The sequence below is a fragment of the Anser brachyrhynchus genome, assembly GCF_964034855.1.
Source record: "Anser brachyrhynchus genome assembly, chromosome: 13".
In the NCBI taxonomy this organism is placed as follows: Eukaryota; Metazoa; Chordata; class Aves; order Anseriformes; family Anatidae; genus Anser; species Anser brachyrhynchus.
The window spans coordinates 585,348-613,344 of NC_137708.1; the positions used below are offsets into that span (position 1 = coordinate 585,348).

Consider the following 27,997-nt stretch of genomic DNA (forward strand, 5'->3'; position numbering starts at 1 on the left):
ATCCTTGATAGATCGCATTTTTCTTATTCTCACATTTCCTGTTTCTCTCTGCTGAGCTTTTTCAAGATTGCTTTTATGTGTGTAAAGAGCTGGACATATATTTTAGATGTCAGTTTGGTTATTGGCTGCGTCCAGCTTTAAGTACGTCACCAGATGAGATCTTTCGCAAGCATTTTCATGTGATTTGTATTTATTTTCTCATCCATTTTATTCACAAGCTATTTTTTATCCTCTGGTGTAATTCTACTCTTCCATATTGCATCAGTTTCTTCTTCATGCAGGTAGTTCTTCAACAAGATAAAATATTGTGAATACTGGTTCGATTTCATAAAATTTCTGCAGCTTGCATTGGATCTGTCTTCAGAGTATTTCTCATGCATACACCAAGCTTGTTGTCAATCACAAGTTTTATGAGGTCCTTACTTCATGATCTAGATTATGGAGAAAATAGTTAATATAAGAGCAATCTTGAAAAAAGTTAAAATTTACAATTACTTCATAGTTACTGAGTCATACTTCTCAGGTGGCTTAGTAGAGCAGAGGGATATAGGCAACAGTTAACTATAAAGTTTCTTGTTCAGGATTATTTTCTTTTGCCTTGTATGTGGACCTTTAAGATGATTTGGGGCATCGGTATTGGCGAAAAACTGATCACTTTAAATTCCGCTGCCCGTGGCACGTTCTGCTCAGGACTCCCAGGCCTTAAGATGGTTATGCAGCATAGATATTTATGGGTGCCTGCTCTGCTAACAAACACTGTGACTGTTCACCTTATCCCCTACCGAGTGAAATCTTACCAAATTAGCAGCATTTCCTCAACGCTATGAAACATGTAATGTGGCCAAATTGTTCAAAAGACAAAGCAACAAGTTAAACTGTTATGAGAGAAGCGCGGTTTACTGGCATAACCTCTGTTCACCTCGTGTGTTATGGGGATGATTTCCTTGTTGTCTCAGACCCCATGGAGTTTTAAACACCACAGTAGGACTTCTACCTGATGTCCTCACACCCTCTCAAAATGTCCCGTAGTTTCAAACCAGCTTATTTAGGATAAAGTTATGAGATCATTCTGCTTCTGTTTTACTATGTTTGTTTTTCCTTTTCTCCCAAACAGGCTTATCTTCCAAAAGAGTATTCACTTCTGGCCACAATGGAATTGTTCTGGTTGTTGCTGTTTTGCATCCATTTGCCAAAACCCACGTTTGCTGGAGGCATCACCCGAGTCTATTACCTGGGGATCCGTGAGGTGGACTGGAACTATGCTCCAACGGGAAAGAACATGTTCAGTAATCAAAGCATTGCACATAGCCTGTATGTTTTGCTCTGTAAGAACTGGGTCTGGTTAAAGTCTGCTAGCTTAAACTAGTAATTTTCTGGGTAACTTCATGCGAGTATTCTGGGGCATCTAAGCAAGCAAGAGACAGGATCAAGTGTCTGGTCTTTATGAGCTTAATGGTTAACTTGTTTTATCGTACGAAACTGTACCAGTGGGAAAAAGAATGGTCAGTTCAATGGAGCATCCAGTGACCAATGCTGGTTATGCTAGAGGGAAGTACAAACACTCTATAATAGAACAGATTGTGCAATACTCTGCCCTGAGGTTTAATTTTTCCTAGTTCCAGCTGGTGATCAGCTTACGTATCCTGAAACATGATGAGTTTTCACCTTGATGTAAATGACTTAATGAAGCTGGCTTGTTTTTATGTAAATGGGATTTCAAGCCTTAGACTGGATGGAGCTTCGTGAGTGAAACCTTAGTTGTTTTAAAAATGTTTTTGTGGGAAAAGTAAATGTGGAAACTGCAGTAATTGCTTTGAGTCACTACAAAAGCAGTTTTTGTTTCTGGTTTTCAAAACCCCAGACATTTTTTCTGTTGTTGTTTTGTTTAGATTTATTTGGTCTTGCTTTCCACAGCTTTTTTAAGACATTTGCGTTTTTTCCTTTTTCTATGATGAACTGTGTTTATTGACTTGCTCTGCTGTTTACCCTCACATGCCATAATAAATAACATTCGGGGGTTTCAACATTTTCTTTCAGAAGTGACGCAACTGGACTAGGATGGGTTCAAAGGAAAAACAAGGGCCACCAGTTTAGCATGATAAACTCCCCGTTCTCAGGAGATGCTGAATAGACTCATATTATTCACAGAAAAGGAAACTCCCCAAAATAAATAAAGGCTAAATAAAGGTGTTTTCACCAATTCCTGCAGTGATAACGAATGCAGTGATTTTTGTTTGCTTTCTCTCATAATACGTGAAGAGAAGAAAATGAAGCTAACGACTATTAAACTTGAAGTATTTGAACTGTCACTGCACACAATTGGTTATTGGGACCTGTACAATGACTGCAGAAGTCAAACTGCTAGCGATAAGAAAAGGATTCGATATGAATATTAGAATTGGTAAAATGCTTGAAGAATGTTTTTTGTTTGGAAGAAATGAACTATGTAGGGAAAGAGGCAGATATGCAAAAAATACGAATTATCCATACACTTTGATAATAGTGGCTCCAGGGATGACCTCAGAAACATGAGCTTTAGACTGTGAGGCGCTGGGCTCTAGCTATACAATGAATGACAAAGGCAATGTTAATTGGTTTTTGCCTGCACTGTTCGTCTTCTGGAGCGATGTGTTGGGTTTGCCTCTGTTTCAGCACCATGTATGTTGCTGTAGCGTGATTGATTCTAAGGGGGTGAGAGAAGTAACCTGAGCTCTCACTTAGGCCTGTCCTACTCATACCTGTACCATGACTCATCTCTTATCTACTAAGACATAGTCATAAAGAGCAAATATATTCCTGTGTTGAACTTTAGTACCTGTATGAGTTTTTAACTCTGAAAGCTGATTAAGTGCAGGGTACATACCTGCCTGACTTGTCTGTCATACTACAAGTAGCTAAGGATCTGTTGAGTCGAAAAGCATCTTCTAGTCTGGATTTCTGACAGAGAGCTCCTGAGATTCTTTTTTCACCCCTTCTTGTGATCCAGCAGCAAACCCCACAAAGGTGTTGAGATAAGTTTCCAAAGGACCGACAAAGGCGGAAGCGGGAGTGGGAAGGGCTTTGGTGTTCCCACGTCACTTACATGTGATTGTCAGAGAAGCACCGTCTTTCTCATTCTTTGTTTGCACAGCTCAGGGGTGCTCTTTGTCCTTTCATGCCAAATGGAGGGTGAGGCCATGGCTTTGTGTATCAGCTGGAGTTTGGTATCTGACTGTACTTGTGGCTCTAGCCCCAGGCTCAGCAAGGTATAAACTGGCCAGTGTCCTGTTACATTTCATGTGCTCCAAAGCAGACAGTTCTATCACCCAGTACTCACTGTTTCGTGAATAGGTTGTGTTCTGTGTCACAACAGCCATAGGTGGGAAGAGAAAGTTCGCTGCTGGCTTAGGGTGTGTTAGGGTAGAGCATGGGAGGTTCTCTGTGATGCTGAGAGCTTTAGGGCTTACCTGAGAAAGCTACGTGTCATCGCTACTCTGCTGTGTTACCGACAAGCTGTTTTGTATAATGCATTACTCATGGTGCCTTTCCCTTTTCTGAATTTAACAGAAAGGCCTCAGTGTTCCTGCAGCCTGGCAAAGACAGGGTGGGAAGCACATACAAGAAATCTGTGTACAAGCAATATACAGACTCCACCTACACCACTGAGATTCCCAAACCTGGCTGGCTGGGGTTCCTTGGGCCCATCATCCGAGCAGAAGTGGGGGATACCATTAAAGTACACCTAAAAAACTTTGCTAGTCGGCCATATACAATCCATCCTCATGGTGTCTTCTATGAAAAGGACTCTGAAGGTAAATGAGCTGCTGCCATAATGGAGATGGATTTTTCTGGTTGGGAACTGAGGAGAAATGTCTGTAAAGAATCCACAGACTTGGTTAGCCCAGAGCTGTATTGCTGGAAAGCAACTGTATTTCAGTCTTTAAGTGAAGTCACAATGTCGAGTTTGTAGGCTTACGGGTCTGGGAGGAGTTTCCTGACCTGGGCATTAAAGTACACAGTCCAGATTGCTTGATTTTTGTAGAGCTCCCAAGGCTTGCGAGTGGGAAAGTGGCATAGAAAATGTTATATTCATTATTTAAAGTGCTGCAGTATGAGAGCCATGAGTGTGATAAGCTTCACTGAGCTTCACAGGAATGACAAAGTATGAGACCAAAGAGCTACACGTGGCCTTGTTGAAGGCCAAGTAGCAGTAGGCAGAATGGGAATTACCTTTGAGCCTGTGCTGATCTGTTTGCTTGGCATGTTGCCTTACAAGGGCTCTGTGACTCAGTTTCTCTTTAATGAATGATATTAAGTGCTATTTCAACCTTGGGATGCTGAGTCTTGCTTTGAAAGCTGCTACCCAAATATATATACACAGCTATCTACTGAGTGTGAGAGGCTCAGTATAAGGTTACATGTTTGGACATCTCTGCTCTTCTTGAATGGATATTGTGATTGCTCAATTGTTCTAGGATCCCTGTATCCTGATATGTCCCCCCAGGATCAGAAGAAGGATGATGCTGTCCCCCCAGGAGGGAATTACACCTATACTTGGACTGTTCCTGAAGATCACAGCCCAACTGCTGATGATCCAAACTGCTTGACCTGGATCTACCACTCTCATATTGATGCGCCAAAGGACATTGCATCTGGGTTAATTGGGCCGTTACTTACATGCAAAGAAGGTAAAAATTCCCAGGGAAAGCAGCTGAGTTCCATTTTATGAAGATTTTTGTGGTGACTTGGATAAGGACAGGATGAGAAGATACTACAGCGGGCAGCTCCCAACCTCATGGGAAAATGTGACATGGCTGAAGAAGACAGTACCTGTGTTCTGGTTGGGTTCTGATCATTTCGTTGTCTTTATCCTCTAGTGGCCAGGCAGGTGAGCTTGTAGGCTTCTTGATCTGAGAGGGCTGTTTAAATCCATGTTAGGAGGGGAATCTTGCATGAGATCTAGTTTATATATTAAAAAACTAGGGGTGCTGTTTGATTTCAGCAGAAGTGAGAACACTGAAGGAGTTGCAGTTCAGCCATGCGGAGCTAGAGCTGCATAGGATTGAGACATACAGTAGCAGCAGTGTACTAGAAATGGATGCAATTGCTAGAACTCTGAAGTGAGCCGTGCTAGAATGGTGGGGAAAGCATCTGTCTCTGACTTGTGTGATAAGAAGTTATTCTTCTGTTTGTTGTTTTAAACCCTTAAAACCAATGTTTGCTTTTCTGCATGGATGGGTAATCATTCACCTTTTCTTTACCCTAGGAATACTGACTGGCACTTCTCAAAGACGCCAGGATGTGGATGTTGATTTCTTTCTTATGTTCAGTGTGGTGGATGAGAACCTAAGCTGGTACTTGGATGAGAACATTGTGTCATTCTGCACAGATCCAGGCTCTGTAGACAAAGAAGATGAAGAGTTCCAAGAGAGCAACAAAATGCACGGTCAGTGTCGTCTTTGTGAAGTTACTGACTTTGCCCAGATACTCTGGGTGTGCCAGTGCTCTAGTATCTTGAAATGCACATTCTGCCATTGTATACCAGGCTGCAGGTAGAGGGAAAAAGGGTAGTAGAAAGGTCTGAGATCACGTGCTAAGCAAACAATGTCACAGAGTGCAGCAACTCCAGGGGAAAAAATGTTATTTTGATCTAATCTTTGGCTTGGGTGAGCCTTTCTTAGTTGTTTGAAGATTTTGAATGTGCTTCATGTTAGGAAATGACTTCTGGAACTGAGTTCTCCAGAAGAAGGGAGGATGAGTTCTGGGTAGGTCTATCCTTCAAATCTGTCTGTATTGTCAGCTGCAGGCAGAAGCTCTGAAGGCACTTCTTCTGATCTCTGATTTTTGACTTGTTTGTTTTTTCAGCTATTAATGGTTTTGTGTTTGGGAATCTCCCTGTGGTGACGATGTGTGCTGGGGATCACGTTTCATGGCATCTCTTTGGAATGGGCAATGAAATCGATGTTCATACAGCCTACTTCCATGGAGAAACACTCAACATTCGAGGCCACAGGACAGATGTGGCCAGCCTCTTCCCAGCCACTTTTGTTACAGCAGACATGATCCCCAGTAACCCTGGGAGATGGCTCCTGAGCTGTCAGCTCAATGATCACATACAAGGTAAGGCAGACACTGGAGTGTGTTCCACATGGTGGCCTCCCTTTTTTCTCCCAGTGTGGTCTTCTGATGTACTTTGTGGTAGGGGACAGTGCCTTGGGCAGCATTCCCATTAAAAATGTCCACAGTTGAATGGGTGATTCCTTGTCTTGTATAAATTGGGGTGGGTTGGTTATTAATATATATGCCAAGCTTACTAGGGGTGGCTTATACCACCGTATGATGTTCCACGTTGGTCACTGGTGAACACTGGCACAGCTGAAACTTAAAATGAGGCAGTGCCCTAAGAACAGTAGTCCCTGTAAGAGGCCCTGGCATGGTACATCTGAGGAGAGAAGAAGGCTCTGTTTGCTCTCTGTCCATGCTTATCTAGCGTCCAGTATTTAAGGTAAGAAGCTCTGCTTACCAGCAGAAAAAACTCCTTTATGTGGGAAATCACCTTCTAATGACCTTCAAATCATTCTTCTAATCACCTCCCAGCCATGTACCTTTGGGGACAACAGAAAAGGAATGGCCAGTTTGTGGTAGGAAGGTGGGACTGTTTGCTGGCTGAGAGGCATTAAGCCTGTGTGTCCTCCACCATGTTTTGGGCAGCTGGGATGGGGGCTTTCTACGAAGTCCGGCCCTGTTCTCGGCAAGCTCTGGAACCTGCCCTGAAGGGGAAAGTTCGGAAATACTACATAGCTGCAAAGGAGTTGCAGTGGGACTATGGACCTTCAGGACGTGACCAAAGCAGCGGGAAACAGCTGAGTGAGGCAGGCAGGTAAGCAAAAGGCTGATGCGGGTTTCTAGTATGAGGGGAGGCTGCTGAAGAAAATGTGGGATTTCCTTCTTAGCAAACTACATATCTGCAATTCACATGGATTAGCCCAACTAAAAATGTCAGCTGCTGTAGCTGGACAAACGCAGTACTAGGTATCTCAGGGTACTTCACATGGAAGTGTGCTGCTGTGTTTTGTAGCCTTACCTGCAGACTCCAAGAGTCCCAGTTTATGTAGAACATGAGCTGCTGCTTTTCTCTCTGGGCTTCATTTCTGCTTGGTGTGCCTGACCTAGGAAGAAATCCACAGATCTGATAAGCTACTAAGCAAGTGCATCTTGCAGCAGACACAGGGTGGCAGAGCTAGTCTGCAGATATGCTTCAGTGTAGCCTTGCTGCAGCAAGCAATTTCTAGGAAATTAAATGCAGTGACCTCCATGACAGCTTTCCATTCCATGTGTCAAATGATTGTGATAGCAGAGGTTTCTGAAACTGAAAGAAGGGCATGCCTCCCTCTCCCTTCCCTCCCCTGGGAAGCTGTTGGAGACTGAAGCAGAAATGCAGAGAGGTTAATGATTTACCCAAAGCCATGCAGCAACTCTTCCAGACCATAGAACTGCAAGCTATGTAGACCCGTGACTTGTCCTTGTAACTAAGCTGCTTTTCCTGCAAGGCAGGTTACATCTGTCTGTGTGGTGGAGAGGGTGGTGGCAAAGGAAATAAATCTCTCCTTACAGCTGTTGTGTGTTTACAGTTATGACTGCGGTTGTCCCCTGGGCTGTGTCCCATCTTCCCATTTACTGCGCTGCCCTCTTTTGCATATCGTATAGAGAGATGCTGTTCAGACCTGTGCCTTTGAACCTGGTTGTTTCAGCTGGGAGAGGTCCCTGTGCCAGCAGTGCTTCCTGAACACAGCTGACATGAGCCTGGAGGGTGAAAATGCTTCACAGTGATGAGCTGTGCTTGTTCCAAACCAGAGATGCTCCCCTTGTCTGGGAAAGCTGCTTAATTTGGAGATGCTGCTGGCATTGCCAGAGGGGCAGGTAGTAGGGAGTAGGGCCGTGGGGAGGAAGCAGGAGAAAAGACTGATTTCCATAAAAATGACCTAACATTTGCTTTTTGCCTTTAGCCCTGCTGAGAAGTATTTCAAGCGTAGCCTCTACCGAATTGGGGGAGTCTATTGGAAGGCAAAGTATGTGGAATATACTGATGAGAGCTTCCGTGAGGAAAAGCAGCAGTCAGAAGAAGAAAAACACCTTGGGATACTTGGTAGGAATCATCCAGCAACACAAACTCTCTTTCAGTGCCAGTGAGAACAATGGGCTGATGTCAGGAGTTAACTATGCCTTTGTTTCTTGATGTAGTGAGGTGTTTTACAGCACTTACACTTAAGACTGAGGCACACAGGCCTAGGATGTCAGATGGTAAAGCAGAGGGAGTTGCTTTTCTGCTGGGGCAGTCTTCAGAGGTCAGTAGTAAGGGCTGAGGGACACAGTATATTTGTGACAGTAATCAGAGCTACAAAGCAGTGTTTATAGCCAGAGCTAAACAGGTCACAGTACTAGCCCCTAGTTTTATGCTTTTGACTGTCTTCAAGGCACAGTACAAACCCCACTTTCTCACAGAAAGCTTCCTCTCCCACGTGGGCTCTCTCTGTTAGAGCCAGGTATCAGTGAGGATGATAAAGAAAGATGAGAGAAGAAAACAGAGAATCTTCAGAGGGAGTTGAATCATGTTTGAAGGCTGTGCCATACACAGTAGAAGCACATAGGTGTGGTCCAGTTCCCTGCATCAACAGTGACTAATAATCTAATGACACCAGAAATTAGCAACAGCGATACCTGGAGAGGCTACAGAAGGAAAGAGCACATGGATTAATATACAGATTCGTGGGGAAAGAGACACAAGGAAGTATTAAGCAGCTGAATATAAGTTAAGTGGTGGAATTGTACGTAGAATGGGAGATGCAGTCTAACTGTGAGTCTTGCTGGACCCTGGGAGCCAGGGAAAACAAAAGGGCTAGGGTTGCCAGCAACAGCCACATTCCTATAGGAAGACAAGTGAGGGAATTCTTGGATATGACTTCATACAAACAAATTACAGTTCTTTTCTACTAAACTAAACACACTGAAAGAGCAATCAATGAAAAATTCTGGTCAGATAAATAAGCAACATCCACAGGGGGAGTTGCATGAACTCATTTGACCTGATCCCCCATTTACCTCTGCTCTGAATCTTCTCCCATCAGCCCTGGATCAAAGGTGGCCCTGCATTGTTTGGTTCATGTGGTTGTCCTGGGATTTGTTCTGTTGCTGACGCTCGCTCTCTGGTGTTTGTGTAGGTCCTGTGATAAAAGCTGAAGTTGGTGACACCATCCTGGTGATGTTTGTTAACAAAGCCTCCTGGCCGTTCAGCATCCAGCCTCATGGAGTGTCTTATGGGAAGGCATGGGAAGGGATGCGGTACCATGATGGTTTGTGGCTAACATTTTTAAATTAATTGTGCTGGGTCTCTCTGGGATGTAGTTAAATTTCCCTGCAGCAGCCCATATGGTGCTGTGCTCTGCATTTGCAGCAGGACCAGCATTGATATCACACCACTGTTGGCTGAGCAGTGCTGGCACAGCATCAAGGTGCTCTCCAAACCCCCTAAAGCCAGTAGGTGTTGGGGTGGCAAGAGGCGAGGAGGGTCATCACCAGGGCAGCTGACCTAACCCGACCACAGCGACGTTCCGTACCACACGGTATCACACTCAGCAATAAAAGGTAGAAAAGGAGAAGGAGAGGCGGGGGCTCTTGTTATGAAGACTTCTGTCCTCCCATACAACTAAGACACTTTTTGAGGCCCTGCTTCCCAGAATGTGGAAGAACAGTGCTTGTTGATGGCAAGTAGAGAGTAACTGGTTTTGTCCCATCTTTGCTTCCATGAGGCCTTTGCTTGATTTTTTCTTTTTTATTATTATTATTATTATTATTCCCCCCCTCTTTATTTTCATTTTAATTGAATTATCCTTACGTCAACCCATGAGCCTGTTTTGTCACATAATATTTTCTTCTCCGCCTCTTGTTTTGAGGAGAGGGAGGGAGAGATTGGTTGTCGTGGAGCTTAGTTGCCCAGCAGGGTAAAACCACCACATTAATTTAATACTAATCCTGGTGGTGGAGCTCCACAGCCTATGTCTCCTCCGTGCTATGAAGTTCCTGCATCCAGGAGAGACTGGGTGTGCTCTGGAGCCTGCCTAGTCCTCTGAGCCTGCCTGAGGCCTCAGAAGAGGAGTCATTCTGCAAAGCTCATGCCCAGAGAGGGTGCCTGAGGAAGCATGGTTCCAGGGGTGCTATTTTTGTGAATGAAACTGGTAAACCAAAGCTCAAACCATTTCTAGCTGTCTGAGACCCCAGTGAGCAGAGAAGCATTCCCAATGCACTCCAGCTTAGGTAACCACACGCTTCCAACATTCATCATCCCAGATGCAGCTGGATCCGTTTCGTTATTTGCTGTCACCATGCCCATCTCTGCCTTGACACCAGGGAGGAATTTCAGTGATACTGAGAGCAGCTCTGTGTGCGCCCTCTGGATACTTCCACTTCCGTCCTCGAGACGTCTGCTGTTTTAGTGACATGAGTGAAAGCCAAGTGTGAATGTAACTGGTGAGAAGATGCAACTAGTTTGTACAGGGACCTTGAGAATAACCACCCCAATCTCTGTTTTAAAGGTCTGTCCCAGCATGGGGTTTCTGTTGCACCTCTGCAGAACTTTACATACAGATGGACTGTGCCAAAGCATGTTGGGCCGACACCCAGTGACCCTCCCTGCCTGACCTGGTTGTACAGCTCTGCTGTGGACCCTGTCAAAGACTCCAGTTCAGGCTTGGTAGGCCCGCTGGTCATCTGCAAGCCAGGCACTTTGGATGACAACAACAAACAGGTAAAAAGGATTTTCCTGTTGCACTGTTACAAGGAAACAACCTGGCGGAGAGAGGAAACATCAGCAAACGTTAGGGAACACAATGAAAACAAATGTGTGACAGTGTGAGTCCAGAGAGTCTAATTAAAGTCTGTTAACATCATGTTAACAACATGTTAACATCAGGGCACTTGTGTGCCACAGTTCTGGTGGGATAGGCTAGCATTCTGGACTCCCAAGGGCTGCCCTTGAAATAGTTCCTGGGCTTTGCTTTAAAACAAAGTACTTTTTTCAGAGGCATGTGAAATGTTCATTGCAATCTCAGAAACACCAAAAAAGCCATCTTGACATACTTACAGATGGAAATCTACATGGTGTGCTTGAATGATATGATGCTTTGAGGTTTGGGTGAGCCTTATTTATTCTGCAAGGTCAGCTCATTTTCAAGCATAGCTGACTACAAAAAAAGCATATGAAAATCCATCTTGTTCTATGGTTTTGATGAAAGATAGGTGAAATCTGAAGGGTGACCAGAGCTTCCTCTTGGAATTTCATTCGGGGATGTTCTACTCATTGCAGTAAGTCCTGGGAAGAATCTAAATAAATATACCGGGGAAGTGCAAGATGTTAACAGACTTTTGTTGTGAAAAACAATAGGCGGCAGAAAAATAGCCTACTGTCATCCTACCTACGTAGCAGTTCAGATCAGGCAGTGGCTGAGAAATCTGAAAATAGCTTCTACTGAGCCTCCGTAGTGGAGTTTGCTTTCTGCCTGCTTTCACTGGTGGCGTGTTGTAGCTAAACTAAGAGTTCAGAAGAGATCAGCATGTTCGTTAGGGTAGAACTGTGAATCTTCAGAGAGGATCAAGGATATATAAAGCCCACTACATGAAGGAGCTGTGGTAATGATGAAACACTTACGGGCATTAAAAGGGTGTAAACAAAACAAAGACAGACTTGTCTGGAAAGGTAGGACAGGGAAAAACCACCTGGGGTAGCGATTCTGGCTCCACAATATTAGGCAACCCTTTAATGAATGGTTAATTGGGACAGGTGCACAGCCATTCTGCACATGCCTCTGTGCCCCACTGGAAAATGCTTAGCCCTCTCTGCAGGATGGCCTTCTGGGTACAGCTAAGGAAGCTGATACCAAAATGAGCATCTGGACAGCACAGTCGATGTTCTGTTAATGGGGAAACGCACCATCTTATGGGATGCATTTCGTAGGATAATTAATATTTTTACGATTTTAAGGTAATAAAAAAACAACAACAAAAAACAAATTCATGCCTGCGGTAGGAGGAAGGAGGGGTGGAACATAGTCATCAGCCTGCCCCACCAGCCAAGTTCTGTTCTTAGGTCTGATGTGGGTGGGTGGTAAAACCTACACTAAATGTAAGGGTGGTGGGAGAAGGAGACAATGCAGTAATATTCTTGGGCACATGTTGATCACTTCACTTGAGCAATATCAGGACAAATGCATAAGTGGTGTCTCTTGTGAAATGAAAGATAAAACATTCGAGTAAAGGGACAGAGCCCTGGCCCTCTGTGAGCCAAGTTATAAGATGAAGACGAAAGTGAGAGCCAGACAAAACATCTTTATCTGCAAGGATAGTTGATTTTAAAAATTAACAGCCATCATTGTGTTTGTATCTTAGAAAGGTATCGACAAAGAATTTTACCTTCTCTTCAGTGTGTTTGATGAGAACCTCAGCTGGTATTTAAATGCAAACATAAAGTACTATTTGAGGATGGAAGAGACTTCTGTGAAAAAGGATGATGGCTTTGAGGAATCAAACAGGATGCATGGTATGGCCTGATGGTGTTCTGTGGGCAGTGGGACTGAACCTGTAAAACACGTCCTGGTGTTCACATTAAGTCAGAGCTGGGATGCTGGAGTGGTTGTGTGTTGTACTGGGCTGAAATTAAGTGAAGCTACAGAGCGGGTGGGATGTTGGACAAGAAACACGCTGTCTCAGGAAGCCTGTCCTGAATGTATTCAGGGGCAAATTACAAGGAAGATGCTTTTCCACTGGCAGGCCGGTCCTGTCCCAGCATATACACAGAATGAATCTCCAGGCTGATATCTACCTGCAGAGAGTAAATTGTTTTCTCCTTTGCAGCCATCAACGGATTTATGTTTGGTAACTTGCCTGGGCTGGATGTTTGTGAAGGAGACAATGTGTCCTGGCACCTTCTGGGCTTGGGCAGTGAAGCAGATGTACATGGAGCTGTGTTTCAGGGAAATACCCTGCAGATGAACGGTATGCGGAGAGATTCAACCAGCCTGTTCCCCCACACATTTGCTACTGCCTTCATGCAACCTGATAACAAGGGTAAGTGTCTATGTATCTAACTTAGTGTCAGGAAAAGTCTCCAGTTGTGATATTTGCTCCTGTGGCTGATTCATTAGCACGATGTGAACTTGTGTGTTACAAGCATTACAAGCTGAGCTGTGCTTTAGATCATGTTTGGCCCCATTTACAACCCCAAAGCTCTCATCTTTGCATCTGCTTCTGGAGAAGAACAGGAGATACAGGATCTTGTTCTGTATTGTCCCAGGCTGATTCTCTAGTCTGCTGCTTCTTCCTATTAAATATTTGTAGTAATAGCCCTGATGGACTTTGCTGCCTGTTATCTATGGAAACACGCAAACACATCATTCAGAATCAAGTAGTAGAGATGTCAGTGCAGTTCTGCTGTCCATGGCTTGCAGAGGTTCACGTTAATTTCAGATCCTTGTCTTCCCAGTCTGGGATTAAACACGCAACGCCATGTCTCATTCATGCTATGTGATGGCCTCTGCTGCTGCAGCTTGTCTCCTCCCCTTGACATTTGCAGGCTTGACTTCTTACTTAACCAGCAGTGGTAGCACAATTGTTACCTCATCTGTTTCTTTACATCTAATAAGCTGGTTACAGTGTGTGTAAGACAGCTTCCCAAGATGATTTTTGGGTAGGACTTTGTTGTGCCATTCCTCACTGGTGTCTCTAACAACCCCTTTTAATCTCAGCCTATGGCAACCAAGCTCCCTACACAAACACTCAGCTATACACAGCGCACATACCGATGTCAGCCGTGTCACAAGCTGTGCGTGGGAAGCAGCTGTTTCCTGGGATCTTTAAGAGTAGCTATTTTCCTTGTTTGTGCTGCCTCCCTCAGGGGTTTTTGAGATCTACTGCCAGACGAGCAATCACTACCAGGCTGGGATGAGGGAACACTACTCTGTTTCCAAGTGTGGCAAGAGGGATCTGGCTCCTGCCCCTCCGTACAGGGGGGTGCGCACCTATTACATCGCGGCGGAGGAGGTGGAGTGGGACTACGCGCCGGACCGGAGCTGGGAGAGGGAGCGGCACAGCCACTCCACAGAGAGGTACAGCCCCTCTTTTGGGGATGCCTTGGGCAAGGATTTTTCGGTAGACCTTGGTAAGGTCAGTCAGGGCAACTTGGCCACATGTGACATGGTGCATATGCTACTGCTGGGTGCTGATGGAGCCGCTGCCCTCAACCTTTGCAGCTGCAGCAGGTCTCTGGGAAAACTGTCAGCTGGCAAAACTCCTACCAGAGGTTAGCTGATTACTTCCCATGAGCATTTGAGTAACACAGCACTCGTTCTGCATTTCTCAGCTACGCCGATATATTTTTGAGCAACGAGAATGGGCTGCTTGGCTCCCGGTACAAGAAAGCAGTTTACAGGGAGTACACTGATGGGACTTTCAAGACTCCTAAGGCCAGGATGAACGGTGATGAACACCTGGGGATACTAGGTAAGGAAGTGTGCAAGGGGTACATTTTCCATTCACATAGCAGTGGGACTTGGACGCCAGTGCTTCAGTGGTTAAGGGCTGTAATCTGAAGGCCTCCCACATGCTCAGACATCTGCTGTGTGTGCAAGCATGAGGAGAAATTCGGACTTGTCTGTTGTCCAGGCCTGCCAGCCATGGAGAAAGCAGTAAAGAGGGTCCTGAGTACAGCTTGTCCTAGAAGGCTGGGTTCTTAAGCCTGCCTTTGCTGCCAGATTTCTTCCATGTCTCAAGCAAAGCATTTTTCACAACAGCATTTCTCTAGCTGTGAAGAAATAACTGCTGCCTTCTGTATAGCAGTCTGAGAGATGTAGTTGAAAATCTGTAGCTGTGAAAAGAAATGCAGTTGGGATAAAAGCAGTCTGGCTTTGGGAAGTGGACAAGCATGCTGCAATGTTGATGAAGTCTATGGAGACACAGCTGTTTTATGAAACCAGGACTTTAAGTGGTGACAGAGCAGCAAAGTTGAGGCAGTGTGTGTCAGTTGAAATAGGCTGCAGCTCTGATTTGTGACATTGTTGAGTCAATTTGAACATTACTGGTCTTTTTTGAAACTAGCGCCATGGGATGATAAAGATGTTGCAAACTTTAGCGGTATTCAGAAATTAAGGAAGAGGAGAGAGAGGAAGCATCATAAATATTGTAAGGGAATATCTCTGGGGAGAAGAGAATGAAAAAGTGGTACGAATATTCTTAGGAGATATACTGATAGTTTTTTCTGTTGCATATTATTGCTATAGCATATTATTGCTGTCTCCAGGTCCTTTTCTGGGGGCAGAAGTGGGAGAGATTCTTAACATTGTGTTCAAGAACAATGCCACACGACCCTACTCCATTCATGCACACGGGGTGCTGGAAAGGCAGACAGGGCAGCCACAAGTAGCAAACCCTGGTAAGTCACCATGTTCTCAAGCCTTGTTCCTGTACAAACTTAGGAAGCTAACTTTAGCCTACAGCTAGACTTGTTTTTTAAATAGGCTTAGAGATACTTGTTTTCTTCTGGTGGAGACCTGGAACTGAACAATAACTGGTCTTTCAGGTTCACTGTGTTTTCTGTGATCATCATTTGTGTGGGAAGCCCAGGGGAATTCATATTTCTGCTGTGACTTTGGGATAAGCATAGCACGGGTTTTCTGTACGGCCTTGTTCTTAATACTGAGCATGGTTTGTAAGAAGGAGAAAGGTGATCACTGCTCACAGCTTAGTCAGTTCTTGGTAGTAGCCCAGGGCTGATGAGCCATGATGGAGAAATCTGCTTCTTTTCCTGTGTGTTCTGCTTCTTCACCTGTGTGTTTTGTGATGTGCATGGTTGCTTGTCAGAATGCTGACTGAGGTCACCAATTTCTTTCATGTTCCGGATGCGAATTTATTTAATTTTTTGGTCCCCTTCAACTTGCACGTTCTTCAGAGCAGGCTATGCCTCTGCAACAGACAGGCTTTCAGTTGGGCCCTGTCTTTCTGAAATGTATTACTAATAAGCAAAACAGTAATTTCAAAAAGGAACTTGAATGAGCATCATAAATATCCTTCAAAGAGACGAATGATCATCTCAAGCTCCATTGGTACTGAGGAGAGGCAGAATTCCCTTGGTCTGGTCTAGTTTCAAACATGGCAAATAAAACAGAATTGTGCCAACTCCTGTTAGTGTGTGCCTCCTGTCACCCCTCTGCTTCATTTGTGAGAGGGGAGCTTCCATCCTGCTTTTCAGTGCCTGACGGAAGAGAAACGTCCAACAAAATCAGAATTGTTTTTACACTTCTGAGACAGGGTCGTTTTTTCTTGTTCTGCTTTGCATGCTGCTCAGCAAGCTGGCAACTTGGTTTATCACATTGATGTTAACGGTGCTTCTCTGTCCCTCAGGTGACATAGTGACATACCAATGGGAAGTTCCTGAGAGGTCTGGTCCAGGGCCAAATGATTCAGCCTGTATACCTTGGATCTACTACTCCATGGTGGACCCCGTAAAGGTAAAACAGAAGAAGCTATAACCAGAAAAGCATGTTTAGACCATTTTTTGGTCCCCTCTAGAAAACAATGTGAGTTGAATACAGTTTAGGTATTGGCCCAGGTGAGAGGTATAAGAACCATCTAGTGATAAGTCTAGCATTCTGGGAGAGGGAATCCTCCAAATTTGTTATGTTTATCAATTATTTTTTTCCTAATGCAAACCTGCATGAAGCAATTTTATGTCACCTTGAAACTAACCTTCCTTCAGTTTTTTTGCAGGATGTGGGAACATCTCCTAGTGAGTCCTGGCTTGTATTGGTGAGATCAACAGGGTTAATTTAGAAAGGCAGGAATTATCCAAATTTAGGCCATATGAGTAAAACAGGGAGATTTGAGCATTGCTAGGTTCTACTGTCATAGCACTGATTTTACAGGGAAACAACCTGATGGATCCTGCAGTAAAGCATCACATTAAATCCAGAGATCATTGTCTTTTTATCTCAAGTTGCAGATGTTTTTGCAGCCACAGAATGAAGAGTATTTTGACATCATTCATGTTTATGACTTTTTGATTTGCATTCATAAGAGCATGTACAGTCACTGCTCTTGTGCTCTGCTAGCTGATTTTCACCAATGAGAGTACTTATGCAGTAGCCCAGTTTGTTTCAAGTGGGGCGATGCAGGGAACAGTGAACATGGTTGCTGAAGGGCAAAGAGCTGTGTACAAAAGTCAGGGTGAGAAGATCCTTGCCTCAGATTTTTTATCCTTTGTTCGGATTAGGATATGTACAGCGGTCTGATTGGACCCCTGAAGGTCTGCCGGAAAGGGGCGCTGCAAACTGACGGAGTCAGAAAGGATGTAAAGAGGGAGTTTGCTCTGCTGTTCCTGGTTTTTGATGAAAATCAGTCCTGGTACTTGGAAGAGAATGTGCAACGTTACAGTAAGGGAAATCACAAGGATATTGACCTACTGGATGAAAGATTTGTGGAAAGCAACAAAATGCATGGTAATGTCTGTTAGGCACCTGAGCACTAATTGCTATCTATGCAAAGTTGAACTTGACTCTGTGACCTTTGTAAGTTGTCAGAAAAGCCCAGAAAACAAGAGCCTGACTCAAAATAAATGCCATCCCTCTTTTCCCTCATCAGTGGCAAAAACATAATTAAATTCTGTATTTCTCAGTATTATAGCACATACACGACACAAATGTTTGATCTACAATGAAGGCTGATCATTATGGCTGTCCTTCTCAGGAGGAATAGCAAGACATGGGCCAGAGAGGTTAATATCTAAAGTGTCTGAGTGACTCCGGAGAGGAAATAATATTAAATGTGAAATTAATATGTCAGACTGATGTCACTCTGTTCATCTTAGGACCATAACAATATGTTAGGTTTCAAGTTAATTGACCAGGCTGTGTGGTTGCAATACATAGGCTAGTTCTTTTAGCTGATTTTCAAGAAAACTATTCCTGCAATAGTAGAATTAACAGATTTTTCTAAATTCATGTGGTGTTTGATTTTCCTAGATATTATGTCTGGATCTACCTAAAATATTCTCTGCAAATGCCAAGGGGCTCATCTTGATGAGATGAGAAGAGCAGAGCGTTCCGTTATATGTGCTATTACTACTCCTTATTTTGTGTAGGTGATACAAAGAATCCCCAAATACTCATGTCCATTAAGTTATATTTGTCAACTCAATTATTATAGCTAGCTGTTGTGGTTTAACCCGGCTGGCAGCTAAACACCACACAGCCGTTCGCTCACCCTCCCCCCTCCCTCTCTGGGATGGGGGAGAGAAACGGGAAAGCGAAGCCTGTGAGTTGAGATAAAGACAGTTTATTAAGACAGGAATATAATAATAACAATAATAATAATAATAGTGATAATGATAATAGTATTAACAATAATAATGTGTAAGAAAACAAGTGATGCACAATGCAATTGCTCACCACCCGCTGACCGATGCCCAGCCTATCCCCGAGCAGCCGGCCCCCCACCCCGGCCAGCCACCCCTATATATTGTTTAGCATGACGCCAGATGGTATGGAATACCCCTTTGGCCGGTTTGGGTCAGCTGTCCTGGGTCTGTCCCCTCCCGGCTCCTGCTGCACCCCTAGCCTGCTCGCTGGCAGGACAGAGCGAGAAGCCGAAAAGTCCTTGGCCTGGTGTAAACACTGCTCTGCAACAATTAAAACATCAGCATGTTATCAGCGCTCTTCTCATCCTAATCCAAAACATAGCACCCTACCAGCTACTATGAGGGAAAATTAACTCTGTCCTAACTGGAACCAGGACACTAGCAAAAGCAACACTGAAGCTGAATGCTTGTTTTGGGCTGCAGAAAGTGCCTATGGCACACCTGGGAGTTGAACAGAGGTGTTCCTGTCCTCAGATCGTCTCTTTCCATCTTTTTCCCTCTGCCATCTACGCCTGGAAGTTTCCCTGTGTGCTCTCTCATGCAACTCACTCACTGTTTTGGTTCCTTTCCTGCATTTGCAGTCAAAGCAGTATTCCTTCTTGCTGTGCTAATTATGAAATGAAGTTCTACCATGTAGTGATTTTTCAAATGATCAGCACATAATGTGTGCAGCCAGCATGAGACATATATAATGACAGGGTTGCCTGTTGGCAGAAATTACCTGTTTTCATTGTTCAGTAAGCAAATGGTTCAGAGTTTTATGTGTATATATGTATATACATATATTTCCCTAGCACTGAGCCAAAGCTCTTTTACGCATCCAGACTTCTAGAAGCAACTGTCTCTGCTGGCTGACTCCAGGTTTTCAGCAAGTAGCTTTTGAGATTTATTTGAGATGAGCTTACAGTATGGCTTTATATGCAAGTCATGTCTTCTGTTAACAGAGTGGATAAGTAGCTGAGCTGTAAAAAGACCACCAAACTTTTTGGGAGACTGTCATATGGAAGACATGAAACACCGATGCACTAGTTCCTAGATGAGCTTTGAAGCATCTAACTTGTCTATCATGTTCTTCTTCTGAGATGGCTCATCATCTTTACCATTTCAATAACAGCCTTTTCTACTTTCTGCATGTTATTCACTGCACAGCGATCAATGGGAGGCTCTATGCAAACTTGCCTGGGCTGACCATGTTCCAAGGAGAGTGGGTGAACTGGTACCTGCTGGGAATGGGTCAGGAGATTGATGTCCACACAGTCCATTTTCATGCTGAGACCTTCATATACAAGGTAAGAATATCCTGTAGATAATGAAATGGGGACTGGCCACTGATATCATCCCTTTTGTGTGACTCTGGTTTGAACTTCGTGAATGATTTCACAGCAACTTCACCCAACTAGGAAAGGGATGTGGTTTTACACATCCAGATCCAACTGACTGAGCCTCTGTATTGTGCTGATATGTCTAGCTAAACCCTTCTCAGGATTAGGCATTACCAGGTTGTATTTGTTTTCACAGTTGCAGCCCTGGAGCTGCTCTGTGAGTCTTATGTAGAACTTTTATAAACTGTAGTAGCACTGATGTGATCTCTAGTGACACCGACAGAATCCTTCATTACTCAAGAGACGTACAGAGCGCTGCATGCTAACAGTCTCCCTTCCCTTTGACAGAATGGCAAAAGCTACAGAGCAGATGTCGTGGATCTGTTCCCTGGGACCTTTGAAATGGTGGAGATGTTGGCGGGGAACCCTGGGACATGGCTGCTTCACTGTCATGTATCTGATCATATTCATGCTGGCATGGAGATACTCTTCGAAGTCTTGCCTAAACCAGGTTGGAAATATTGCTGCTTGTTACCGTGAAATGTATAACGGCACTTTCCACTAATGCTACTAAATCCTGTGTTTGCATCGTACTTAGCAACTCTTTCATACTATAAACTGCCAGCTAATTGAGTGGATAATTGCTATTAATTTAAGATATTCCTTTGGAATATGGTAACACCTGCAGCTGGAGTTAAACTCTGCAAACCAAGTTGTTACTACTTTGCCTAGGGTGGTGTTATGAGTTTTATTTTAGCTTGAGTTTGGGAAGCAATGTTCAGCCGTCAGCTAGCAACTGTTGTTATTAAGAATATTACATGTGATCTGAACGCATGTCCTAAGGCTTCTCATTTCACCAGGAAACAGTGGAAGGTGTTCAAAGATAAGTGACACTGTTCTGGGTTCGGCTGCAGAGGAGTTAATTTTCTTTGTAGCGGCCTGTACTGTGCTGTTACCAGAACAGCACTGATAACACACTGATATTTTAGCTGTTGCTGAGCAGTGCTTATACTGCATCAAGGTCTTCTCTATTTCTTAGTAGCTTGTGGTGGGCAAGAGACTGGGAGAGGGCACAGCTGGGACAGCTGACCCAAATTGACCAAAGGTATATTCCAGGCTGTAGCACATCGTGCTCAGTAACAAAACCGAGGGGAAGTTTTTCCAAAGTAGCCATTGCCTAGGGTCTGGTTGGCTATTAGTCTGCTTGTGGTGAGTGATGGCTTTTGCACCAGTTGTGGGGATTTTTTTGTTGTGTTTTGTTTGTTTTGTTTTGTTTTGTTTTCCCTTTCACTTATCTTTATCTTGACCTACAAGTTTTTTCTCACTTTTGAGCTTCCAGTCCTCTCCCCCATCCTGCTGTGGGGGGACCAAATGACCCTGCCAGCCGGGATAAGCCCACACTTAAAGACACTGATTGTGCTTTTTTCTCAGAGGGTTGTGCAGTGGGAGGGAGTCTGCTCTTGAAGCAGGTAATGCAAAAACACTCTTGGTGTGATGTGGAGAGGGAAAACATTGACAGGAGAAAAGAAAACATACAAGCCTTGGAAAACCGTGTTGCATCTGGATCTGATCCTTGCCAGAAGTGCCATGTTCTGGACTTGATTTGTTCGGCCCAACACTTTGTCACCCATTTTTTGTTTCCTTTCAGAGCCAGTGCTTGAAGTTCTAAACTACAATGAAGGTATAGTATATCTTGTATTGCTAAAAAGTGTGTGTGTGTGTGTGTGTGTGTGGCAAAGGAGGAAGAGAACTCTTGTCAGTATGGAGATCTAGATTTGTAGGGTGAGGAGGGAGAAGCACAAACACCATTTACAGCCTCTTCTCAGCCATGCTGGGCAGGGTGTTAGCCTGAGGCCTGGCTACTGATGGGTAACAGGGAGGTTCCAGGTGAGTTTGTTTATCTGTCCTCTAAATGTCTGTGCTCTGATGATAAAACTAAGACAGACTTGTTAGGCTTGTTTGACCTTGTTAGGTCAAAAAGTTTAGTGTCCTCGCATCTTGCTGTGCTTCTGTGTGTGGATTTCTCATACAAGCAGAGATTCAAAGGGTCTTAAAGGAGAATGTTGCAAAGGAGATTATTTTTCTTATGCTTTTCAATCAAAACTTGTGGGGCGTCTTAGATTATTTCCTGGAGGTAGAAGTCTGAAGAGATCATAGTGGTGATTTCTTCACGTGACTTTTCATCTGTCTTCACAAATGCTCCTTTTTTTTCAACTGCTTTGAATAAATCCATCTGAGCTGATTTCAGAGCCAGCTTAGACGAGCTGAAAGCACAACCATCTATCTACAAGTCTTCAGTCCCTCTCCACTGATAGTTCTGCCGTGTTCTTCTCGGCAATGTTTTCCTCACTCAAAATGAGTGTAAAGAAGAGGAGTAGGAAATGTCACAGCAGTACTAACAATATTTATGTAATTTGATTTTACACTCTACTTGAACATCAGCATGTATGTGCTCACGAAGCAAAAAACCTTGACTGACAGCTGTTATCCAGGCAAATAGCTGCCTTTCTGAAAAGGTTTCTGCTGCCTCACCGTGGAAGCGTAAGCACTCAGGATCTGAAGTGACTCACTGCTGGTGGGGCTGAGCAAGTGCATTCTGGAAAGTGGTGGCCTGGGCAACTGCAGAAGCTGGGGGGCGGGGGGGAGCTTGGAGCAGGGTGGGTAACTCGCGGCAGCCTCTGTCTGGATGCATGTTCTCTTCTCAGTTCTCTTCCTAGCTCGGCCACTGACTCCTCACACAACCTTAGACCACCTCCTTTATGGTGGGTTTAGCAGTGGTTAGTTGATAGGGCTGAACAGCTCTGAGGTCTTGGGGTGGAGTGAATTAGGGAAAGAACCATTTATTCTCAAATTTGTGTGACCTGAGGGATGAGGGTCTGTTGGATGGACAGTGATTGGGTCTGCTTTGACTTGCTTTGATTGTGTTGGGTCTTTCTTTAGCTTCTTTTCAGTTGTGTTATTTCTGGTTCTCACTGGCACAATCTTTTTGTTTTTTCTCTCAGGGACACCACTGGAGAATATGGATGAGTCCCAGAAGGTCAGGCTTTTTGGAGCTAAGTTGCCTGTAGGGCAGGTAGAAGCTGCAGTCATCTGTCTAGCTGTTGCAGGCTTGGTCCTCCTCCTGATTGCTGCTGTCCTTCTGGGAGTTGTCATCTACCTTGAGAGGCAAAGGAGGCTAAGACGCAACAGGAGGTCTATCCTGGATGATGGATTCAAACTCATGTCTCAAAAGAATTCAGGGCTATAAAAGCTTTGTACAAACTTCTGGCTGTGTGCTTGGAGCAGAGACTGGGTCATTGTCTACAGCAAAGATTTTGGGGCATCATTTCCATTGTACACTAGACTTCTAGGAGCTAAGGAGGGAAAGCTGGAGCCCTGACCTCTTCGTTTATCTTCCTCATCACTCTGCTCTGTAATGAAAATATCTATCCAGGGGAGACCTGAGGACCCTTTCAATCAACTCAAGACAAGCAACAGGAGTAAAAAGGTCCTTCTAAAATACTTATCCACAAGAAAGAGAGGAAATATTTCCCATATTTTCTTCACTCCAGAACAACTCCACTTGGTCTTTCTCAGCAGAAGAGCTTAGTCCAGATTCCAGTCTTGCTCCTTTGCCAAAGCTGAGTCGGATATTGTCTCCCAACAGACCTGTGAACCTTTAAATTAATTAACCTGAAGGGGGAAAATAATCTGTGATTTTTTTATGAATCAAGTAAGAACGCAGAAGAGAAAATGTTAGTTTAGAGTTGAATTGCTGCTTTTTGATGAGTAATTGGACAGATGTAAATTCAGGGCAGTGCACGTCACAGTGTCTGCGAGAGCTCCACTGGGGAGCATGACCACAGCTGTGCCTCACCATCAGCCTCACTGATGTTTCCTTGTGCTCTCAGTACCTCGGGTGATGGGTTCTGATACCAGGTGTCCTGTGCCTTGTGCTGGGAGATATAGCTTCGCCAGTGCTGCAGAGCATCCCGGTGACTTCCCTGTGTTGCAGTTCTGCCAGTGAAGTGCTGCACCTCAGCATCTGTACAGCTCCTTGTGCAGCAGGAGCAAGAGTGCTGTGGTGTTCTGTGACGTGGTTTGTTCTCTCAAATACATTTTACTGAAATTATCTCAGGAGTTCGGCTGTTGCCAAGTTAATGCCATGAGCTGAGCTAAAGTCTTGTGTGAGCTGCAGATCGTGTTTGGGGCAGAAAAATGGGAATGCTTCCCCCCAAGGTGAAGGACAGCAGTGACATGCTGCTGCTGCTGGTGCCTGTGGGAGAGGGGCTGGGGGCTGGGGCTGTGGTGCCCCCCAGCCTGGGGGAGCGCACGGGCTGGTGCCTGCTGGGAGCCAGAGTGCTGCAGGGGGTGGCACAGCCCCCAGGAGCCCAGAGCTCCGCACTCATCGTGTCCCCCAGCTGCAGCCGTGCCCACGCAGCACAGCCACGCTGCCCTGCACATCAGGCACCGAGCGGTTCCTCGTGAAGTACCCGTCTGCCTGCTTCTCCCACAGAGACCCATCGTCTAAATGGGTGCGGGTTGGTGCTTACATATTTCTGTCCCTGGTTTTAAATTGGAAAGGGTAGAAAAGAAATCCTTTCTGTGTGGCTTTCAAAGGCAATTAAAGCAGAGCGAGCTAAATGGCTCTAATGACAAGAGACTGCTATAGGCTCTTTAGGTGTATCAGCTCTGTTTTATTCAGAGCAATGGTTATAACGTGCTTAATCATGCTCAATTCATATTGCATCCCTGCGTATTTCCAGCTGCTCTTTACTTTGGCGAAGGGGGAGAAAGCTCATTAATTTCCTTTCATTACACTTCATTAAGACTGGTGAAGAGCTGGAGGGCTGTTGAATGCTCTGAACATGGGCGCTCTGCTCATTGTCAGCCCTGGTTCAGCTGCTGCTGCAGACCAGAGGTTTTCAAGCTCCCCACTCCTAGGCAAATTTCAGAAGCTCTCAAGTAAGAACTGGGCAGGAACCCTTTACTCCCCCCACCCCACCTTCCACCTCTATCCCATCTTGTGAAAAAACAGCTAAAATGTTCTCAGCCCACTCTGAGATAAAGGAGTTATTTTAAAGGCCGTTCACTTTCCTCAAGGAAGCAGAAAGGAGGAAGTTCCCCTTTCTTCAGGCCCACACCTGGGGGCCAGGCCCCTAAGCTGGACAGCAGCAGGCCTGGGGGTCAGTGCTGGCTCCGAAGCAGGGAAGCATGGGGACGAGGGCGGGATGTCTGGACTTGCGTGTACGTCCTGAATAGGGGGCTGTCAGAGCTTCTTCAGTGAACGGTGGGCTTTGGGCCACGTGGAACGTGAGTGGTGGAGGTCTCCAGCTTTGGCCGGTAGGGAGGGCTTGAGCCCACACCCTAGAGAGGGCCTCAGCTGCGTGGCTCTTCTGAAGAGGACTGTGTCCTCTGATAAGCAATTTCACCCCAGACTGAGAAAACTCAAGAGAAAGCTTGGACAAACCCCATCATTTTGACAAAGCTTTTTGTTGGGGGAAGGAGGGAGGAGAGGTCGGAACAAAATCCGGTGTGATGAAGAACAGTTTATAAGCAGCTTCACAACTGCCCCTGATCATAAGCTGGTTCTACCAGCCGGTGGGAGGATGAGGAGGAGGAGAGATGTTTCACAGTTCTGGTGACTGTGAGCTGCAGCCCGTGAGCAAATGTTTGGCAGCAAGCCTTCTATCTGAGCACCCTACAGCGTCTTGTTTGTGCTTATCCCTGATGCACATACGACTACCCAGGAGTCAGCTTCGAAGGCATGGAGGGCAGGAACAGAGTCTCAATGCTGTTGTTCCATGGAGAGACACGGGGATGACATTCCTCTTTTTCTCTACTTCTGCACAAGTTAGCAAAACGTAACATTTAATGGTTTCTGAGCGCTTTAAAAATATCATGAGAGAAGTGCTCTCTGTGTTTTTGTCTTTCCTTCCGTGATTGTGCAGAGCATGTGTAGGTGACTCCACACAGTGTTCTGGGTGTGAATGGTGGTTAAACCTGAAGGACCTAGCATGACCTGCAGGTGTGGCCTTCCTAAAAATGGTGACAGAGTTGTAAGGCACAATTGCCCTGCAATAGCTCCCCTGCAGAGCTGAGGCAGTAATCTTGGGGGTGCTCCCACTGCTTTTCCCAGTGCAAAATAAACTAGCTAAGGAAAACTGTTCTGTAGTGGTTCAACATAAATCACAGAATCATAGGATGAGGTTGGAAGGGACCTCTGGGGATCATCTTGTCCATCCCCTGCTTAAGTAGGGCCACCTAGAGATGGTTGCCCAGGGCCACGTCCAGGCAGGTGTTTCATATCTCCACGGAGGGAGACTACACACTTGATTTGAGATAATACACACAGAAAAGAGTTAGAAGTGTTCATGTAATCTGTTAGCTTGTGAGCACAGAATGAAATACTCCGCTTTAGGGAGCTTGCTACAAACAAGCAGCAGCAACAGCAACAACAAAAACCAAAACAATAAACAAATAACCCCCCCATCATACCATTTTGCCAATATGAGAACAGTACAGTTCTATCTTCATGAAAGAGCCGGTCTCTCAAGTTTTGTATGGGATAAGCATGAGAAGCAGTTGATACTGTATTCACTAACAGTAGTGCTTTTTGTCCGCAGCTCTAATATTACCCTTCCTAGGCCCCAGTTAGGCTTGATAAACTTTTCAGTCATTTACCTATGTGACCACTCACCTGTTAAAGTCACTGACCCCCTTCCAGGCAGCGTTAGGTGACTGCAAAGCGGAGTTACTCATTTACATGGCAGCTGCTGGACGTTTGCAGGAGGGCTGAAATAAAAAGCCCTGTATTAGTGCTGTCATCTTGCTCAGTAAGAGGCATAATCAACCCTATGGTACTTCAGTGGGAGGACAATTATTGCCATGTTCCACGTCAGTGCCAGGGCCAGTGTTCCAGCTGACTTTCCTTTATACTCCCACTTACGCTACAAACATGAGAGATACGCAAGTCAAAGAGCAGGATACCTTTGGGATTTGCAAATGGAAGTATTAAGTGCTGTTTTCATTTTTTTTTCTCAAAACACAGAAGTCAATGTCAAATTAACCTGTGGCACACCATAAAAAATAAGACTAACAGTGGTAATTGTCTGAGAAAGATTTGAGTGTCTTTCAGGTGTAATGCAGTCTTTGGTTCTGAAATAACGTGGCTTAACATGCAGTTGCTTTGTAATATATAATCATCATGTGGACTGTTTGCAGTGGTTGTAATTTTGTTGGCACAGCAAATTATAGGAACAATTGTGAGCCTAGAGCTATGTGCATATATAAAGCTTGGGGAAAGGAATTCAAGCACAATAGCTGCCAAAACAAAGCGATCTGCAAGATTATGATCAGAGGATGGATCTGAGTAAAGGTAAAAGCTGGCCTTCAGCTTATTCCTATTCAATCTTATAATTGCCAGCAGAGGATTTAACAAAACTATCTTCAAATTGCCTTTTCACAGTGTCATCTTCTCTCATAACCACTTCTTAAATCTTCCCTAGTGCTTGCCTATTGCTCAGTGGGAAGTCCAAGAGCTGTAGTTACCTGTCCATGCAAATCCAGAGGAGGAGGAGTTCTAGAATGGCAATGCATTAGGATTAAAGACAGCACCTCCAAGAAAGCTTAGCTTAAAAAAGAAAATTCAGCGGCAAAGGAGGACGACAGCTAGGATTGTTGGTTGAAAAGCAGAAATAGAAGAAAATGTTGACCAAGACCATCATGATGGTACCTTTCTTCTTTCAGCTGGTGCTCCCCTGAGTTTTTCTGGGCTCTACAGTGTCCTTTTGGGGGACACCTGGTGAATGATGGTCCCGATGGCGGGCAGCACCTGTTGTCCTGGGGCATGGGGGTGTGCGGTCAGCCTGAGCTTTTGTTTTGGGAAGCATTTTAAACTCTATTGGCGTAGAAATAAAACTCGATGCCTAAATTAACATTAATTTCTGCAGTTTTTCAGATAACATAATGTTGTATCTTTTTATTTTGTAGCATGTGACCATTAAAATAAAGCTGACCTGAACTGTGCTTTGTTTTGTTGTTGTTGTTTGTTGTCATTTTTGAATTGCATAGCTCACTTCTTTTACATCAGGGAGTGTTTTCTCTCTGTTCCCATATTCATGCAGTCTTTTTTGGTACAAGTCAGGGCTAATCACCAGATTGTCCAGCTTTGGGTGATCTGTCTGTCCTTACTATAAGGAGGATACATTTTCTTGGATATAAACAGCAGGTTACACAGACTCCCCATACTTAAAAAAGCCTT

At 44.7% G+C, this 27,997-nt stretch overlaps 1 protein-coding gene across 3 annotated transcripts in view; it reads left to right on the plus strand.

Moving 5' to 3' along the window:
• Positions 1–27,762, plus strand: part of HEPH (hephaestin) — a 29,318-nt gene extending 1,556 nt beyond the window's left edge. The window contains exons 3-22 of one of the 3 annotated variants that reach the window (XM_080554212.1): positions 1,115–1,311; positions 3,547–3,791; positions 4,455–4,667; positions 5,246–5,425; positions 5,845–6,099; positions 6,691–6,859; positions 7,986–8,125; positions 9,198–9,329; positions 10,569–10,780; positions 12,418–12,568; positions 12,883–13,095; positions 13,922–14,132; positions 14,387–14,526; positions 15,323–15,454; positions 16,423–16,529; positions 17,291–17,516; positions 19,583–19,722; positions 20,104–20,266; positions 21,404–21,436; positions 22,758–27,762. In XM_080554212.1, the coding sequence (XP_080410338.1) occupies positions 1,151–1,311; positions 3,547–3,791; positions 4,455–4,667; positions 5,246–5,425; positions 5,845–6,099; positions 6,691–6,859; positions 7,986–8,125; positions 9,198–9,329; positions 10,569–10,780; positions 12,418–12,568; positions 12,883–13,095; positions 13,922–14,132; positions 14,387–14,526; positions 15,323–15,454; positions 16,423–16,529; positions 17,291–17,516; positions 19,583–19,722; positions 20,104–20,266; positions 21,404–21,436; positions 22,758–23,002 (3,468 nt within the window). In that variant the 5' untranslated portion in view covers positions 1,115–1,150 and the 3' untranslated portion in view covers positions 23,003–27,762. Of the gene's footprint in view, positions 1–1,114; positions 1,312–3,546; positions 3,792–4,454; positions 4,668–4,728; positions 4,868–5,245; positions 5,426–5,844; positions 6,100–6,690; positions 6,860–7,985; positions 8,126–9,197; positions 9,330–10,568; positions 10,781–12,417; positions 12,569–12,882; positions 13,096–13,921; positions 14,133–14,386; positions 14,527–15,322; positions 15,455–16,422; positions 16,530–17,290; positions 17,517–19,582; positions 19,723–20,103; positions 20,267–21,403; positions 21,437–22,757 lie in introns of those variants that run through there. The other 2 variants (XM_080554213.1, XM_080554214.1) reach the window with 2 other exon arrangements.
• The last annotated feature ends 235 nt before the right edge of the window (positions 27,763–27,997 follow it).